The sequence below is a fragment of the Tachypleus tridentatus genome, chromosome 6 (assembly GCF_004210375.1).
Source record: "Tachypleus tridentatus isolate NWPU-2018 chromosome 6, ASM421037v1, whole genome shotgun sequence".
Classification (NCBI taxonomy): Eukaryota; Metazoa; Arthropoda; class Merostomata; order Xiphosura; family Limulidae; genus Tachypleus; species Tachypleus tridentatus.
In genome coordinates this window covers 9,195,202-9,211,423 of record NC_134830.1, presented here as the reverse complement: position 1 = coordinate 9,211,423, position 16,222 = coordinate 9,195,202, and the positions used below count along the sequence as shown (strand labels likewise).

Below are 16,222 nucleotides of genomic sequence, written 5' to 3'. Positions count from 1 at the left end.
TTTTCAACTGAACTCATTACAAATTTGATTTTTTCACAAGGACTTTTAGTTTTGAAGAAATTAGCTTTAGCACGAGGTGAAATAATATACAATCTTAAAACGGTATCTGCACTGTATTCATCGTGGGAAATCGAACTTCGAATTTTAGTGTTGTAAGTCTTCCAGCTCACCGTCAAGACACTAAGGGAGACGAACTTTGCTTTCGTTTGTTTGATTGTTGCTAATCACAAAGCTATACTATGGGCTACCTGTACTCTGCCCATCAAAGGTACGTTATAAGACCTCAGCGTTACCCCTGAACCCCTTGAGGATGAAGTTCTTCTCTCAGTTAACACTACATATGTGAAAATTCTCTTCTTATATTTTTAACCTTGACACATTTCTAATGATAAGGTGACAATAAGACGATAGGCACTGGCCAAAAAACAAAACGGGCTGAAATTAGCATGTGCTCAGTTTGATGTGTTGGTTTATCATGGTGAGAATTATATACAACTCGGAACATATGTCTCAAGATATCATGTGAAAACAGGCTTGATAACGCTTTATGTTCTCATGTTAAAGTATATAAGGCTCTAGGCTTTTAGAAAACCTGATGCCTGTGTCCAAAACCTACATAATCAAAGACTGCAGTGATGCCAGTCTTCTTGCTAGGGGCGGCTATCCTTGTCACGTGTGTACAAGCTCATCACGAACCCAACGTTGTCGACGGTCGAACTACAATCGTGCATCTGTTCGAATGGAGGTGGAGCGACATCGCTGAAGAATGTGAACAATTCTTGGGTCCATATGGTTACGCAGGTGTCCAGGTAAACTTGTGGTTAGCACTATCATAACTAAACATGTTGTTTTGCCATAGACTTGTGGTTAACACTATCATAACTAAACATGTTGTTTTACCATAGACTTGTGGTTGGTTAACACTATCATAACTAAACATGTTGTTTTACCATAGACTTGTGGTTAACACTATCATAACTAAACATGTTGTTTTACCATAGACTTGTGGTTAACACTATCATAACTAAACATGTTGTTTTACCATAGGCTTATGGTTAACGTATCCTCACTAAATGTGCTGTTTTACCATAGACTTATGGTTAACGTATCCTCACTAAATGTGCTGTTTTACCATAGACTTGTAGGTAGCAGTATTCTTACTAAATGTGTTGTTTTACCATAGACTTATGGTTAACGTATCCTCACTAAATGTGCTGTTTTACCATAGACTTGTATGTAGCAGTATTCTTACTAAATGTTGTTTTATCATAGACTTATGGTTAACAGTATCCTTACTAAATGCGTTGTTTTACTGTAGACTTGTGGGTAACAGTATCCTTACTAAATGTGTTGTTTTACTGTAGACTTGTAGGTAACAGTGTCCTTATAAAATAACTGTTTTCTAGGTTTCTCCACCTAACGAAAATGGTATTATTTATTCTCCAAGTTGGGGTAGTCATGTCAAAAGACCTTGGTTCGAGAGGTATCAACCTGCCAGCTACAAATTAGGCACAAGAAGTGGGGACGAAAGTGTATTCAAGGATATGGTTACTCGTTGCAACAATGTTGGAGTCAGGTTAGTTTTTTTTTTAGTAAAATAACTACGAATCCCTCTCACTCTGTAATTTCCAAGAGAGGGAGCAACTCCACCATTCTACAGTAGTATGTTGTCTGTCAGTCATTCACTCAGTAGACATTAAAATGATATCACTTAAGAAACTCCTAACGTTGCAATTTGTACTGTCAGCAAAACATGCGCATGCCATGAATCACGAGAAGAATTATGTGTAAGCTGCATATGAACTTCATGAGAAAGAAAATAATCGTTACTCTAAATTTTGGTTTCATTTACTCTTGAAACAGAACATTTTCGGAGACCTTACGGAATTACATCTGGGTAAGTATACAACAGTGTTGTAGTTTATTTAACATTAACATGGGCGGTGGGTGGTGATGACTAGCTGCCTTCCCTCTTGTCTTACACTGCTAAATTAGGGACGGCTAGCACAGATAGCCCTCGAGTAGCTTTGTGCAAAATTGAAAACAAACAAACAAACATTAACTTGGGAACTCTTTCTTTAAGCCTAATTCGTCCATTCATAACGTTCTTAGACGACAACAAAACAAAGGTTTTAAATTATTCGTGTAACGTAACCATGTTAAGTTATTAATATATGTTTTGCATTTTTTTTATTTCGTTGGCGGGTTTTTAAAAACTGTCTAATCAAATAATTCAGCGAACAATCCACGCAAAAATAACATATTGATTTATTTCTTCCTTAACTTTTCTATACATGATTATATATGTTTTATCTTCTTGTACGTATGTGTGGAACCACTCTACTCGAACGACATTAACTTAAAAATCAACTTATTTATACAAATGTAATTCAATATGCGCGATAGCTATTACAAATCCAAAAACGTACACTACACACAACAATGACCAATCATTTCTACCGGATAGACAACAACAATCTTTTTTGATGCTTCAGTGTTATGTTGATAACTTACTTAGCCAACTGGCTGCCTCTGTACTTATTCTAAATGTTTAATGAATCCTGTATCTAACATTTAAATCAGGCCTGGCATGGCCAGGTGAGTTAAGGTGTCAGGCCCGGCATGGCCAGGTGGGTTAAGGTGTCAGGCCTGGCATGACCAGGTGAGTTAAGGTATTCGACTCGTAATCTGAGGATCGCACGTTCGATTCCCCGTCGCACCAATCATGCTCGCCCTTTCAGCTGTGGGGGCGTTATAATGTGACGGTCAATCTCACTATTTGTGGGTAAGAGTTGGCGGTGGGTAGTGGTGACTAGCTAGCTGCCTTCCCTCTAGTTTTACACTGCTAAATTAGGGACGGCTAGCGCAGATAGCCCTCGTGTAGCTTTACACAAAATTCAAAAACAAACAAACAAAGCACTTGCTCATTCCAGCACTTGTTCATTCCTTTTGTTGTACGTTAAGTATTACTTACAAACAGATAATTTTAGAAATTACATTTGCTTCTCATCTCTATATTCCCCCTTCTGTAACATAAAAGTGTTTGAATCAAAATCAAACCACAATTCCAGTCGTAACTTCATAAGAAGAAACTACTCTAGTTAGGGAACGTCTTTAAATGAAGTAGTTTATGGTGTTTTAAAAGTTTTCTCGGCGAAGTTTCTGGTACAGAAACAAGATCTCTACTACAATATTTTTTTAAAGAATCCACATTATTTCATTAATAACAACACGTAACATTTCATAAGCGTAATATAACATTTTCTACAATATCACTGTGATGTATCATAGTTTATTAATATTAATTAGAACGTACAATGATCCTCTGATTAGACACCAAACTTCACTGTAAAAACAACACAGATATATCAAAATTTACTGCAGAACCAACAAAGATAATAAAACTCTCCACCATAGTTGAGTTTTTTTACGTCCCAGATTCTTATTTTTATGTCTAAAAGTAATTAAGTTGACAACGTACCAACAATCACTTTAACTGGATATCACCTACATATATCTTGAAGTGTGATATTAAATTTCACCCCCTAAAACTGTGTAATATCCACTATTTTTATGAATCACCCGCCAGGGACTTTCAAAGAAAATATAACTGGGCACATCTCCTCCTGTTTCTTTGGTTTTGTATTGTTTGTTTTGTATTTCGCACAAAGCTACTCGAGGGCTATCTGTGCTAGCCGTCCCTAATTTAGCAGTGTAAAACTAGAGGGAAGGCAGCTAGTCATCACCACCCACCGCCAACTCTAGGGCTACTCTTTTACCAACGAATAGTGGGATTGACCGTAATATTATAGCGCCCCCACAGCTGAAAGAGCGAGCATGTTTGGCGCGACGGGGATGCGAACCCACGACCCTCGGATTACGAGTCGAACGCCTTAACACGCTTGGCCATGCCGGGCCTCTTTAGTTTAGTAAAACACAAACTGTTGTAAGATGTATTTTCAATGCGTTCATTTGGATGTTGACTAAATACTTTCAAGAAGATAGTGGTCGTGAAGGAAAAAGGAGTGAATGATCCATGTGCTAGTCTAAGAGAATCACCTAACGTATTTTTGAAGTAAAAAGTTGGATCCACAAAGTTCTGCGTGGACTTTTAGCAAGTGAATGAAATCACAAAGTAGGATGTCTAGCCAGTGCCAGGGATTGAATCTTTAAAATGCATATTAACAAATGAAAATCATCACTGTAAATAGACAAAAGACAACTTTTAATGTAGGAAATAGATTATGGCAGTCTTTTGTGTTGTCATTTAGATTGTGTAATGTACTTGCTAGGTTTCAACATTTAATGCAGTGGCTCTGTCTGAATGACACTGAAATACTATAATCGTCCACTTGGATAACATAGTTGCGCATGTGAGGACTTTTGATAAAGCATGTGATGAATTTGAGGAAGGAGAATCTCAAGCTTAACCACATTTTTGACACCAGCCTTCTTAAAATTTTCTGTCATCTTTTATATATATATCTTCTTGGTTTCATTTCCGTTTCCTGTTTCTTTATGGTTTTGTTTCAATCATTTACAATAATACTTTAATCCCACTCCTGACACTAAGTTGTTGTAACTCTTTTACTTCTTCAGGTGGGTTCTTTTAAATTTATTTCCTAAAATTTAAACTTAGTCCAGTCCACTTAAAGATAACAAATTAGTTCTTTTCTTCCTTGATATTTCTACAAGTTTATACACTCTTGTAACTTGTAAGCCTAACTTTACATAAATGACAAAACAGAAATACCCAAATAGATATATTACGATTAACGTAAATGTAAACTTATTATTTTACAATTTTAGGGTTAATCAATGAAATAAATAAATATATATGCAATAAATAATATAGATCCGAATACTTCACTGAAAATAAATTTTTATTGAATAACTAGTACTGTATCAATTGAAGACAAAACTGGCTAAACGCTTCACTTATTCTTATAACACGTACTCAGATCTTGGTACTCTCTAAATCTACTAGATTACTGACGTCAGATTTAGATTACATTAGTAATTGTAAGCCAGTGTACACAAACCTTCTTTATAGCATTTCCTAAATATGGGTTTTGTTGTGCACCCCCTATAACCCATCTGTGTATTTACTCTGCATGACATCTTCCAATGTTAATTGTTGTCACTGCATTATTTTAAAGTACTAGATATATTTGTACTCTAATTTTCAAAACTCTTTTTATTTTTTCATGTGCTTTGAAATATACTTTATATGTTTTTATTGTCTTAGTTACACATCCCCATACCAATTATTCAATCTCACTTGGGGGGCTATGCCCCAATACCAATTCTCCAATCTCCCTTGGGAGGTCATGCTTCAAAAATCTAGACATACTTTTATATACTTAACGTCTAGCGCCCTCTAATTAAAACATTGAAAATGTAGCATTAATAGCATGTATGCACAAAAACATTCTATATATATATATATATATATATGTGTGTATGTAGAAACGTTTACACTAATGACCGATCAAATACAGGCACGTGATTTAAAACGTGCATATTTGATTTGCCGTGACGATAGAACAAATAATACTATATTTCTTGTTCTTCAAGAATCTATGTGGACACTGTTATTAACCATATGACTGGAGACATAGGTGCTGGTCATGGTACTGCCGGAAGCTACTTCGATCCTGGAGCACAGAAATATGATGGTGTACCATACAGCTACTTGGATTTTAACTCCAGGGAGAAATGTGGAACCAGAAGTGGAAACATCGAATCCTACTATGATGCGAATCAGGTGAAGACACAAAAAATGAAAAGTTTTATGGTTTAAAGCAATTTGATATATTTGGTAGCCACAAAGAGAATAAACTCGCCTTGTTCTCATTAGTACATTTTAGAGCTTTTAAAGCTAAAAGCTCAGGGTCCGATCCACGTAGTGGGATAGCCCAAATAACTTTTTCTGCAGGTTTGTGCTTGGTAATAGACACGTAAAAAAACCTTTACTTAAAAAATACCATGAGTTCCTGTGGCACAACAGTAAATCTACGGATTTATAACACTAAAAACGGGTTTCACTAGCTTTGGTGGACATAGCACAGATAGCTCATTGTGCAACTTCGTGCTTAACTTCAAAAACAACGACCAACAGCAATCCTTTACTTGTGTGCCCTTATTCACATGTTTAACATTTAGCTATTCTGTGATTATTTACCGGATCTTCAGTGCTGAAACACGTAACTAAGATTGGTGTATCCTTCCACAGCAAAGTAAATGTTTCTTTCATTAAATATTTTGGAATGTACGTGCGTTTAAAGTCTATAGGAAAGGTATTTTCAGTTACAAAATGCAAATAGTAACTGTTACCACCGTTTAATTACACTTACTGCCACTTGTAAGTTCTGTTGTCAAGGGAAACGGCACCACCAATCAGGTGTTTACACGTCACTCCCCATGATGAAAACGAAGAATTAAAAGTTTGAAATTTGTTGTTGCTGCCTTAATATTGTATCATATAATTGACGAGTGTTTGACTATGTGCTGTAAAGACAACTTTGTTGTTAACAATATATTGAAAATGTGAATATTTTAAACATGTTAATTTTTACATTAAAAATTCATTTCCGATAAGAATTTGCTATTGTTTAATGAATATGTCTATTAAAAAGAAAGTTAATGTGTTAGTATTAATATGGATTATGAGAAACGAAATAAACTTCCTGTGTTTTACACTCAGGTTAGAAACTGTAAGCTAGAGGGTCTGAATGATCTTGACCTCAGCAAGGGGTATGTTAGAGGTAAGATCATTGACTACATGAACAATCTCATCGACATAGGAGTAGCGGGGTTCCGAGTGGACGCTTCCAAACACATGTGGCCCGGAGACCTGCAGGCCATATTCAACAGCCTCAGGAACTTAAACACTAAATGGTTCAGAAGTAATACTAGACCGTTCATTGTGATGGAAGTTATCGATATGGGGGGAGAAGCTGTCAGTGCAAAAGAATACACACACCTGGGCCGAGTGACAGAGTTTCGCTACGGATTTAAATTGGGTAAGGAGGTTGTTTTTTTTTTTTTTCAGGGTGGTCCACACCTAGAAAGGTGCCATTTGATTTAGTAAATTCAAATTATGTGTTGTGTTGGTTTAAGAACTGATGAATGGGGCCATCTGCTGCGTTCACCGGGGAATATCGAACCCCGGATTTTAAAGTTGTAAGTCCATAAACTTAGTGTTGTCCCACCAAAGAACAATACGTCAAAGATCTCAGCCAAACGAGCCGTTTTTGCATATATATTTCTCTACAAGTGGGTTTTCTCGACATCACTGAAAACAAACTGTGCTCCGCATTTTAAAGTCGTGGTGACTGAATTTAAATTTGTAAGTGTCCAACTGAGTTTACACAATTAAGATGTCGAATTGCATGATACAAGTAATATTGTTTAATAATAATGATACAAGTAATATTGTTTAATAAAGCTCATTTATTTTCTTAATTATTATTTTTATTGCAACATTTCAGGTTTCCATTTTTTTGTACTACAAAACGTATGTTCCTTAGTGAACTTAACCAATAGTTTTAAACTGGGGTTTCGAAAGAGGTGAAATTCCATTTTATGACCCATTTTGAGATTCAAATCAGAAGATCAAAAGCTCTAATGGTTTGAATCCCCAAGGGGCGGAACACCATTTCAAACCTTTCCGCCTAAATATAGCTCCTATAATTTAATGTAAAACATTTATATTTGTGGTGTTTTATTCTCAGTAAGTTACAGTCAAGCAATCGGGTAGTAAACCAGAGGATAATGTAATTAAAATATTCATACAAAACATTTTATTTACAAGGTTCGAACGTTTCGGAATACATTAGTTCCATCTTCAGCGGAAGATGATAATTATGTTTATTAAGATAATTATTAACTGAAACTTTAATATCATAATCATTAGTTTATTTAATGTTCAGTTCCAACCAATTAATTATTAACTGAAACTTTAATATCATAATCATTATTTTATTTAATGTTCAGTTCCAACCAATTAAAAAAAAAACAACTTTTTATATAATAAAAAATTATACCCTCAAATTCAGCTCGGAATAATATACATTAAACTTTTTCCAATACCATGATCAACAACATAAACTTCTACGTTTACGGGTCGTGTATAAATATCTGTGTAATCATAGTAAGGTCATGAACACTGGCAAAACGAAACGTCACTTCAAAACTAGTCTATGAACATTTAGGAGTATCTAACAGGACCAGTCATTCACTACTTAAATACAGCCACTCATCCATTCTTTTACAACCACAAGTCACAATCATTACCAAAGGTTCTTCAGACCTTGTCCTGTGCATTAACTAAAGCTGACTCGTATCTAAAGACTCTTCTGTTCTCAACGACTCACAAAGTTCTTCAAATCTAAAACTGTTCTAAATTTTCACACTTAAACTCAACTGTTGTATAATAAAATAACACGTTTTGTTTTTTATCAGTTGTCTAAATCTTCGATATTGGACGTTTTTAATACAGATAATTAATTTTCCCGCAGAGCGCCACATAATAATCTAGTTTCATACTGCAATATAAATCTAACTGAATTAATCCACGTTATCAGTGCCGTTGTTATCACTTGAAATAAAAATGTATCTCAGAACGGCTGGTATGGGTATTGACACTTACTGATAAGCAGAGAATAACGTTTCGACCTTCATAGGTCATCATCAGATTAACCTAGGAAGGTCGAAACGTTGTCCTCTACTTATTGGCCCGACATGACCAGGTGGTTAATGCACTCGGCTCGTTTATCCGAGGGTTGCGGGTTCGAATCCCTGTCACACCAAACATGCTCGCCCTTTCAGCCGTGGGGGCGTTATAATGTTGCGGTCAACCCCACTATTCGTTGGTAAAAGAGTAGCCCAAGAGTTGGCGGTGGGTGGTGATGACTAGTTACCTTTCCTTTAGTTTTACACTGCTAAATTGGGGACGGCTAGCGCAGATAGCCCTCGAGTAGCTTTGCGCAAAATTAAAAAAACAAACAAGAAATTTCTGCTTATCAGTAAAAGTGTTAATGTGTGTGTGTGTTTTCTTTTAGCAAAGCCACATAGGGCTATCTGCTGTAAAAGTGTTAATACCCATACCAGCCGTTTTGAGATACAAAACAATTACAATAATAATTTCTCTAAAGACGTTGCTAATAAGAATCAACATTTGGTTAAATGACTGGTGAAACTTCTAAAAGGATCTTATTAGAAGTTAGAATTGTGATTCGTTTTTCATTATCTGACAAAATATTATTCCTTACAAATCACAAAGGAAATGTCATCAGGAAAAACGGTGGAGAAAAGATGCAATATTTGAAAAATTTCGGCCAATCATGGGGATTCGCGGAAGGAAATAACGCCCTTGTTTTTATTGACAACCATGACAACCAAAGGGGTCATGGTGCTGGCGGTTTTGGAGTCATTCTAACGCACTTTGAATCACGAATGTACAAGATGGCAACGGCTTTCATGTTGGCATGGCCATACGGTTTCCCTCGTTTGATGAGTAGTTACACTTGGCCAAGACAAATAGAAAATGGAAAGGACAAGAATGATTGGATTGGTCCTCCTTCTGACAGCAATTTCAACACCAAACCAGTCATCCGAAATGCCGATCTTACGTGTGGCAATGGTTGGGTCTGCGAACACAGGTATGTTATATAAACGATAGTTATTTATATATTGCTATTACCAACGTTATCACTTCGTGAAATATTTCTTTACTAGTTAAATTACCCGTGAAAATTCATGAGAAGAAAAAAAAACACCTCGATTCGATCGCAATATAAATAAAATTCCAAAAGCTTCTACTAGGAGGCTGCACTTTGAAAATTTTAAAAATCCAATCACTTGTACTTCTTTTGAATGGTCCCTTACACGCTCTTGTCACCGATTTTGATAATACGTAGATTATTGAGTTGTTATTTTTTCAAATCTCAATTTATATTGTTGTTTTGTTAGACTCTTTGCATACTAAAACCAACATTCAAGTAAATTAGTTTGGTGGCGTTTCAATTCCTCCCCTTCCTTAATAAACAACTCTTGTTTGAGGCACTCTCGTGGCCATTTTGTAAGGGTCAAGGCCGTGAATGCAAAATTTTAAGTCGTTTTGGTGAAATGTTGTGAGGAGTACAAAGATTAAATATAGATCCATAAGTTTGATTCTCTAGAACGTCAGCGGTAAGTTTAAGGACTTTAAAAAGTAAAACTCTAAGGTTCGATTCCTCATAGTAGACAGAACGCAAATAGACATTGTGCTAAACCAACACACACACATATCTTACTTTTACCATACAGCTTACTATAATCGAAGACAAAAATAAGATTTCCACACATCCAGAGTATACCAATAATATGTAAAATACATCACTTAATCACAATGGTATGTCTGCAGAATTACAACACTAGAAACCATGATGGGCACGGCATAGATAGCCCATTGTGTAGCTTTGTGCTAAACTATAAACGACCAAACTTAGACACAGATTACAATAAAGTAATTCGTCTGATATGGGTCGAAGTAACGTAAGAAAGTAATATTAAAGCCTGAAACTTATAAGCTCTTTGAAACTGGTTGTCTCATTCCAATTGAAGTTAATAACTGAAAACAATTGCTAAAGATGCATTACTTAAAAGTATTAATGATTTAAGTATTAAAAATTTCACGATATCAGAGTAACTTTTTTTTAAAGGCAGTAAATATCAAACAGCTATATTGAGTTTTAACAGCATCCTCATTACATAAGAACAAATACTAAATAAAATGCAATGACGTTCGTTAATAACAATTTCTGTTAATCAAGTCAAAGTTTGGCTCTTTTTAGTGTTCCTTTCTCCTCCCCCAGATCAGATTGATGATCTAATTAGTCAATATTCTGATAATTATGAATCTGGAGCGCATGTGCCGTATTAATAATATGCAAATTACTGATTTGTTTATATACTGTTCACTACGAATAGGGACCTTATATTGCCTACATAGGCTCCTCTTCACAAAATAAAAACCATGACGAGAAAACTGTAGAGTCGGCAAAACAGCATAAGAACCTAAAAATGCAAGGCGAACTATTTGCTTGTTTATTGTAAATCGCAAATCTGTGGCATTCCAACCGCAGGTTTTGAAACTCAGTTTTTAGTTTCATTAACCAACAGGCTTGTCGAGTATTTTACACAGGAAATGAGATCATTTATCCATGGTTTCTGTTAGTTCTTTGAAACGAATACCGTAGCAGGTAATAACATAAACTTGCTCAACATAGGCAATTATGAGCGGCCAAAGTACTTTGAATCAGAAGGAGCATATTCTACGAAGGGTTAGGGGATGTGTTTAGTTGTCAGCATTCTTATAAGATCAATTTAATTACCATTTATTATTATTATTTTTTAATGCGAAAGTGTTCTTCAAAGAATACGCCACTCCCGATCCAAAGTACTTCTGTCGCTCGTGACAGACTATGCTGAGTAAGTTTATGCTATTGCCTGCAACGATATCCATTTTAAAGAACTAACAAAATCCATGGATAAATTATCTCAATTTCTGTGTAAAATACTTGAGAAACCTCAACATTATTTAGTGGTATTAACTGTATTATTAGTCACACTTTACTTTAAAGATTTTCATGTGTGACTCGTACGTTAGGAGGGAATATATGACTAACAAAGCCTTAAAGACTAAATAATTATTTGGTACATAAATTATTTTAAAAATAAGTTTAAGAAAGCAGGTGACGTTCAATAATTTTAGGGTTAAGTGAACAGACGATAGTGTAGCTTATTTTCTTACCGTAAAAAACTAAGAATAAATAATAAGAACTGATACCAAAATTAATTTTTTTTTGTCAGGGAAATAATTTAATCATGCAAGAATGTTTAAATAAAGAAATTAGTGTCATACTTTTCTTTTATAAATAACTTTGACGTTGTAAAAGTATCGGGAGTTATTTTTAAACGATTTGTTTTTTGACAGAAATAACACGTCTTATCAGTGATGAAAGTTATCGGTTTTCAGGTCTTATAGTGCAGTAAATACTTAGTTTTCTATGCGAGTAGGTTAATTATTTGTTACATTGTTTTGGAATCTTATCCAGGATGTCTTTATTTTGATTTTATTTAAAAGGCTATTTTTTCTTCATTTTTTATTTACATCATTTGAGTTACTCATAATATTCCACACTCAAACTATCTATATAATTTTTAAGCCTGACGTCTTCTGGTGGCTCACAGACAAGTTAGATCTAATTACATTAAAATCGCGTGTAACGTTAGGGTTAACAACAAATTAATGTTGACCTTGTTTAGATAATATAACAAGTTAAGATTTCTCTTGAACTAAACTATTAAATCTTAGAATGTATATATATATTACAACAGGGATATCTTGTAAATCATTGAGATAAGGATTAGTAAAATAGCAACTGTATCCGCTGTATAGAATGAGGTAACTGAGGCTTTATATTAAACCATGAAATTGTTTGGAGGTGAAGATGCAGTGTCGTTAAGCTCAGAGCGTGCTTGAATATCCTTCTTCAAATATGTCACAGGTTAGTTTGTTTATTTGTGATATTCGCACAAAGCGACACTTGAGCCAGTTACGCTAGGCGTCTCAAACGTTAACCTAACATAAAGCAGGTAGTCAACAGCACACACCGCCAACGCTTACGCTACTCTACTTGAATAGTGGCTTTAACCGCCATTTTTAAACATATCCAATGGCAAAGACTGCATGGCACGCTCTTGTTTCAACAGAATTCGAACCTTCTGGACCTACAGTCTAGCACGCTAACCAATTGTCCACACCCACTTCACTTATAAGAGGAAGCGATGCTATTTCAGTTTATGTTCGGTCAGAGAAAACACAAATTTTATTTGATAAAAATAATATCACGAATCTGTAAAGTTTTCTGTAGTTTTAAATGCAATTACTACTTAATAACGAACCAGTACTATGGGTAGAAAAGTCGTATTTGCTATAATCAGAACTTGTTACTCTAAAAGTTGCTGTTATTGTACTTTTCAAACAAACAAAAATGTTGTTTTATGTACAATTAGATTGATATTTCTTACATCGCACGTTGGTGACCAGTATTGTTAAAGCGTATTTTAAATGTTGCCCTCAGATGGCGCCAAATGTACAACATGGTGAGGTTCAGAAATGTAGCTGGCTTGAGTAAGATGACAAACTGGTGGGATAATGGCGGAAATCAGATTGCATTTAGCCGAGAAAACAAGGGGTTCCTCGCTATCAACAATGAGGATTATACTCTAGACAAACAACTTCAAACTGGACTTCCTTCTGGTACTTACTGTGACGTCATAAGTGGTAACAAAGAAGGAGGTCAGTGTTCTGGACGCACCGTTACAGTAGATAATTATGGGAACGCCAAAATTTATATAGATAATAAATGGGAAGATCCCATGATTGCCATTCATATAGAGGTAAGTCAGAGTTCTCCTTTTCAAAGTCAACATACTTATTAACTTTTAATAAAAGTAAGCTACCTATACTGATTGAAACTAAAGGGTCATCTATAAATACAATAAATTAATTCTACATAAAGAAATGCACAAGAAAAACTAAAACTAAATTAAATTACAAAAATGCTTTGAATCATTAGTTGAATACCCTTACCCTCGATATATAATGCCAATAACGTTTCAAGAAATTCGGAAACCCTTACAGACTTAAACATAAGTTTAAAAGGCTTAATAAGAATTAATAATAACAAATAAAATTTTTGAAGGTATTTTAATAATTATAACTAAAAATATCCTTTAAAATCATATTAAAGCAAAATTATTTATGTTATTATTTGCCAAACAAAAATTACTCCTGGTCTCTCCTAAGATCCGTAAAGCTTATCACTACATGAAACCTAAATATAATTTGCCCTTAGACACTTATACTTGTGAATATAATACAGTCAATATATAATATATATATTTTATTTTGTTCTGTAGGAATTAAACTAAAACACGAAGAGCTATTATTAGGAACTTGTAACAAAAATAAATCATTTCTATATATTGAGGGAAAAAAGTAAAATAATGGTAAATAAGACATAATTTAATGAAGATGGCTCCATTTAAACTATTTAAAAATAATTAACGCTATGAATGAATACCACAAATAACAAAATACTTATTGACTAGATTAGAATTGAATAATTAGTTGGATACACCCATTGTTTTAAACCGTAATCCTAATAATATTTGGCAAAATTTAACCAGCTTAACTTTATGTTTATGCTGAATACATTCTTTAAATCAGCAATATTCCATAACCTTTGTAAGTGTAATAAGAAATTAAACATTATGATTACTAAAAATTAAACAGTCTTATAAGTTGTTGTTTTTTAAAAAACAAGGTACTGTTTTTAGATTATTGGGTTCTTTATCCATATAGCTACGGCATTTTTTACTTAGGAATTTTTTATAAGTCTGAGTGAAGAGAAAGGAGTATTTTTAAAAGTTATTATATACAAAATACATAAAAGTACTTAGATTGCATGTCACTTAGATTGAATACATAAAACATGAATATAATTGTAAATATTCGTGTATATACAATAGGAACAACTTTTTTTAATTTGTGTCCATTTCTTACACTTTTTGAGATGGAAACGCCTTTCAATTTATATATTAAAAAATTATATACCAAAAAAAGGGCTTAATTACTGAGAAATAAATGTAAGGATTAGAAAATTAACATGTTTGAACATAAACTCATATATTAAGAACTGAGTTTCAGCAATGTAAATATACCGAAAATTTGTGTACATTGAATAACTTAAAATGATTGTTTATTTCTTCCTCTCCTACAATATATCAGGGGAGGGAGAATGGGGTTAAAGGGCTACCCCAATATACTAAAACGTTTACAAGGTTCACTATCTTCTGATTCCTCTTTTTAAACAAACAGTTTACTTCCATTTAAACCACTTAAATTATTTCTACAAAAGAAAAAGTATATTTTTCTTTGAAAGAATACTTCCCTCCGTATCTCTAAAACATATATCACTAGTATTGAACCAATTATATAATTAGACAGATATTTGATTATTAAAATTCCTAGTAATAAGTAAAAACCATATTTTAGGATTTGTTTAGTTCCTTAGTAAAAACACTGAGTGTAGAAACTTCACTTACGTTTTAATAGCTATAATTTTTCACCATCGAATTAATGCTTGATTTATATATATTGTTTAATTTGAGGTTTATGTTTTACTTTGTTTTTCAGGCCAAGTTGTAAGAGATTCAATCACGAGAACTGAAACAAAGGAAACTAATTATTAAAAATTATGGTTGTACTAAAGAAAGAAATGTAAATATAAATAAAAATATGATAAAATCAATACTTAAAGAAAAACTACTTTTATTCCAAACGATGAACGTTTCAAACATTTTCACAGTTAATAATAAATTTATGAGCTAATCGGTATTATAAAAATCATAACAAGGCATTCAAACACCACATAATTATGTAAATATGTAGAAACATCCACGAAATTTCTATTATTTTCTGCAAAGTTTCATATTCTGACGTTACTTTCGCATAACCTAGTGGCCAATTTATTATAAAGTTAAATATGAAAAGTTTAATTGTAAGTATCGATTCCTTATATCCTTCTTCTATGTGGTGTGCTAAAAGTTTGTCATTTTCGATGTTTTTTTAGATATCCTTCTAAAATAAATTTAAAAAATTTCTTGAAATCTGATACACTTTATGTACACAAACTGTATCGGTAACAGATGTATTTTTTCAGCTTTGTACTTAATTCTAAACAAACAGTAATTGTGCATTCTTTTATTTTATTTTCATCTTAAAATACTTTTATTACAACATGAAGGTCAAGATTTGTATCCAACAGAACGTTGACCCCTTCAGAGGTCATGTCCAAGTATGATTATAATGCATCAAACGTTTCACGACGTTTCCTACAGTACTCAAATATTAGTGTACGTATTACATTGATTTAAATTTTAAGCGTTAGAACTATTATATAAATTCACAAAATAGTCAATTAAAAAAAGTTCAATAAATGCTACATTTTAAAATAATTAGAGAAATTAATACATTCATTATATACATTTTAGATGTACATGTATAAATAAGTCTATAACCATGAAGAAATCTCAACCATTCTCGAATAAATAAGATATAGCAGAAAATTGGTTTTATGTAGCATTTTCGGAAAAAATATGAAATTTG

General features: G+C 33.5%; 1 protein-coding gene across 1 annotated transcript; it reads left to right on the top strand.

Moving 5' to 3' along the window:
* Positions 1–581: 581 nt before the first annotated feature.
* On the top strand, positions 582–15,373 carry LOC143251910 (pancreatic alpha-amylase-like). Its single transcript, XM_076503265.1, has 7 exons — positions 582–809; positions 1,407–1,576; positions 5,578–5,767; positions 6,707–7,025; positions 9,287–9,665; positions 13,131–13,449; positions 15,251–15,373. Exons 1-7 carry the CDS (start codon positions 636–638, stop codon positions 15,260–15,262), a joined length of 1,563 nt encoding a protein of 520 aa, XP_076359380.1. The 5' UTR covers positions 582–635; the 3' UTR covers positions 15,263–15,373.
* Positions 15,374–16,222: the final 849 nt, after the last annotated feature.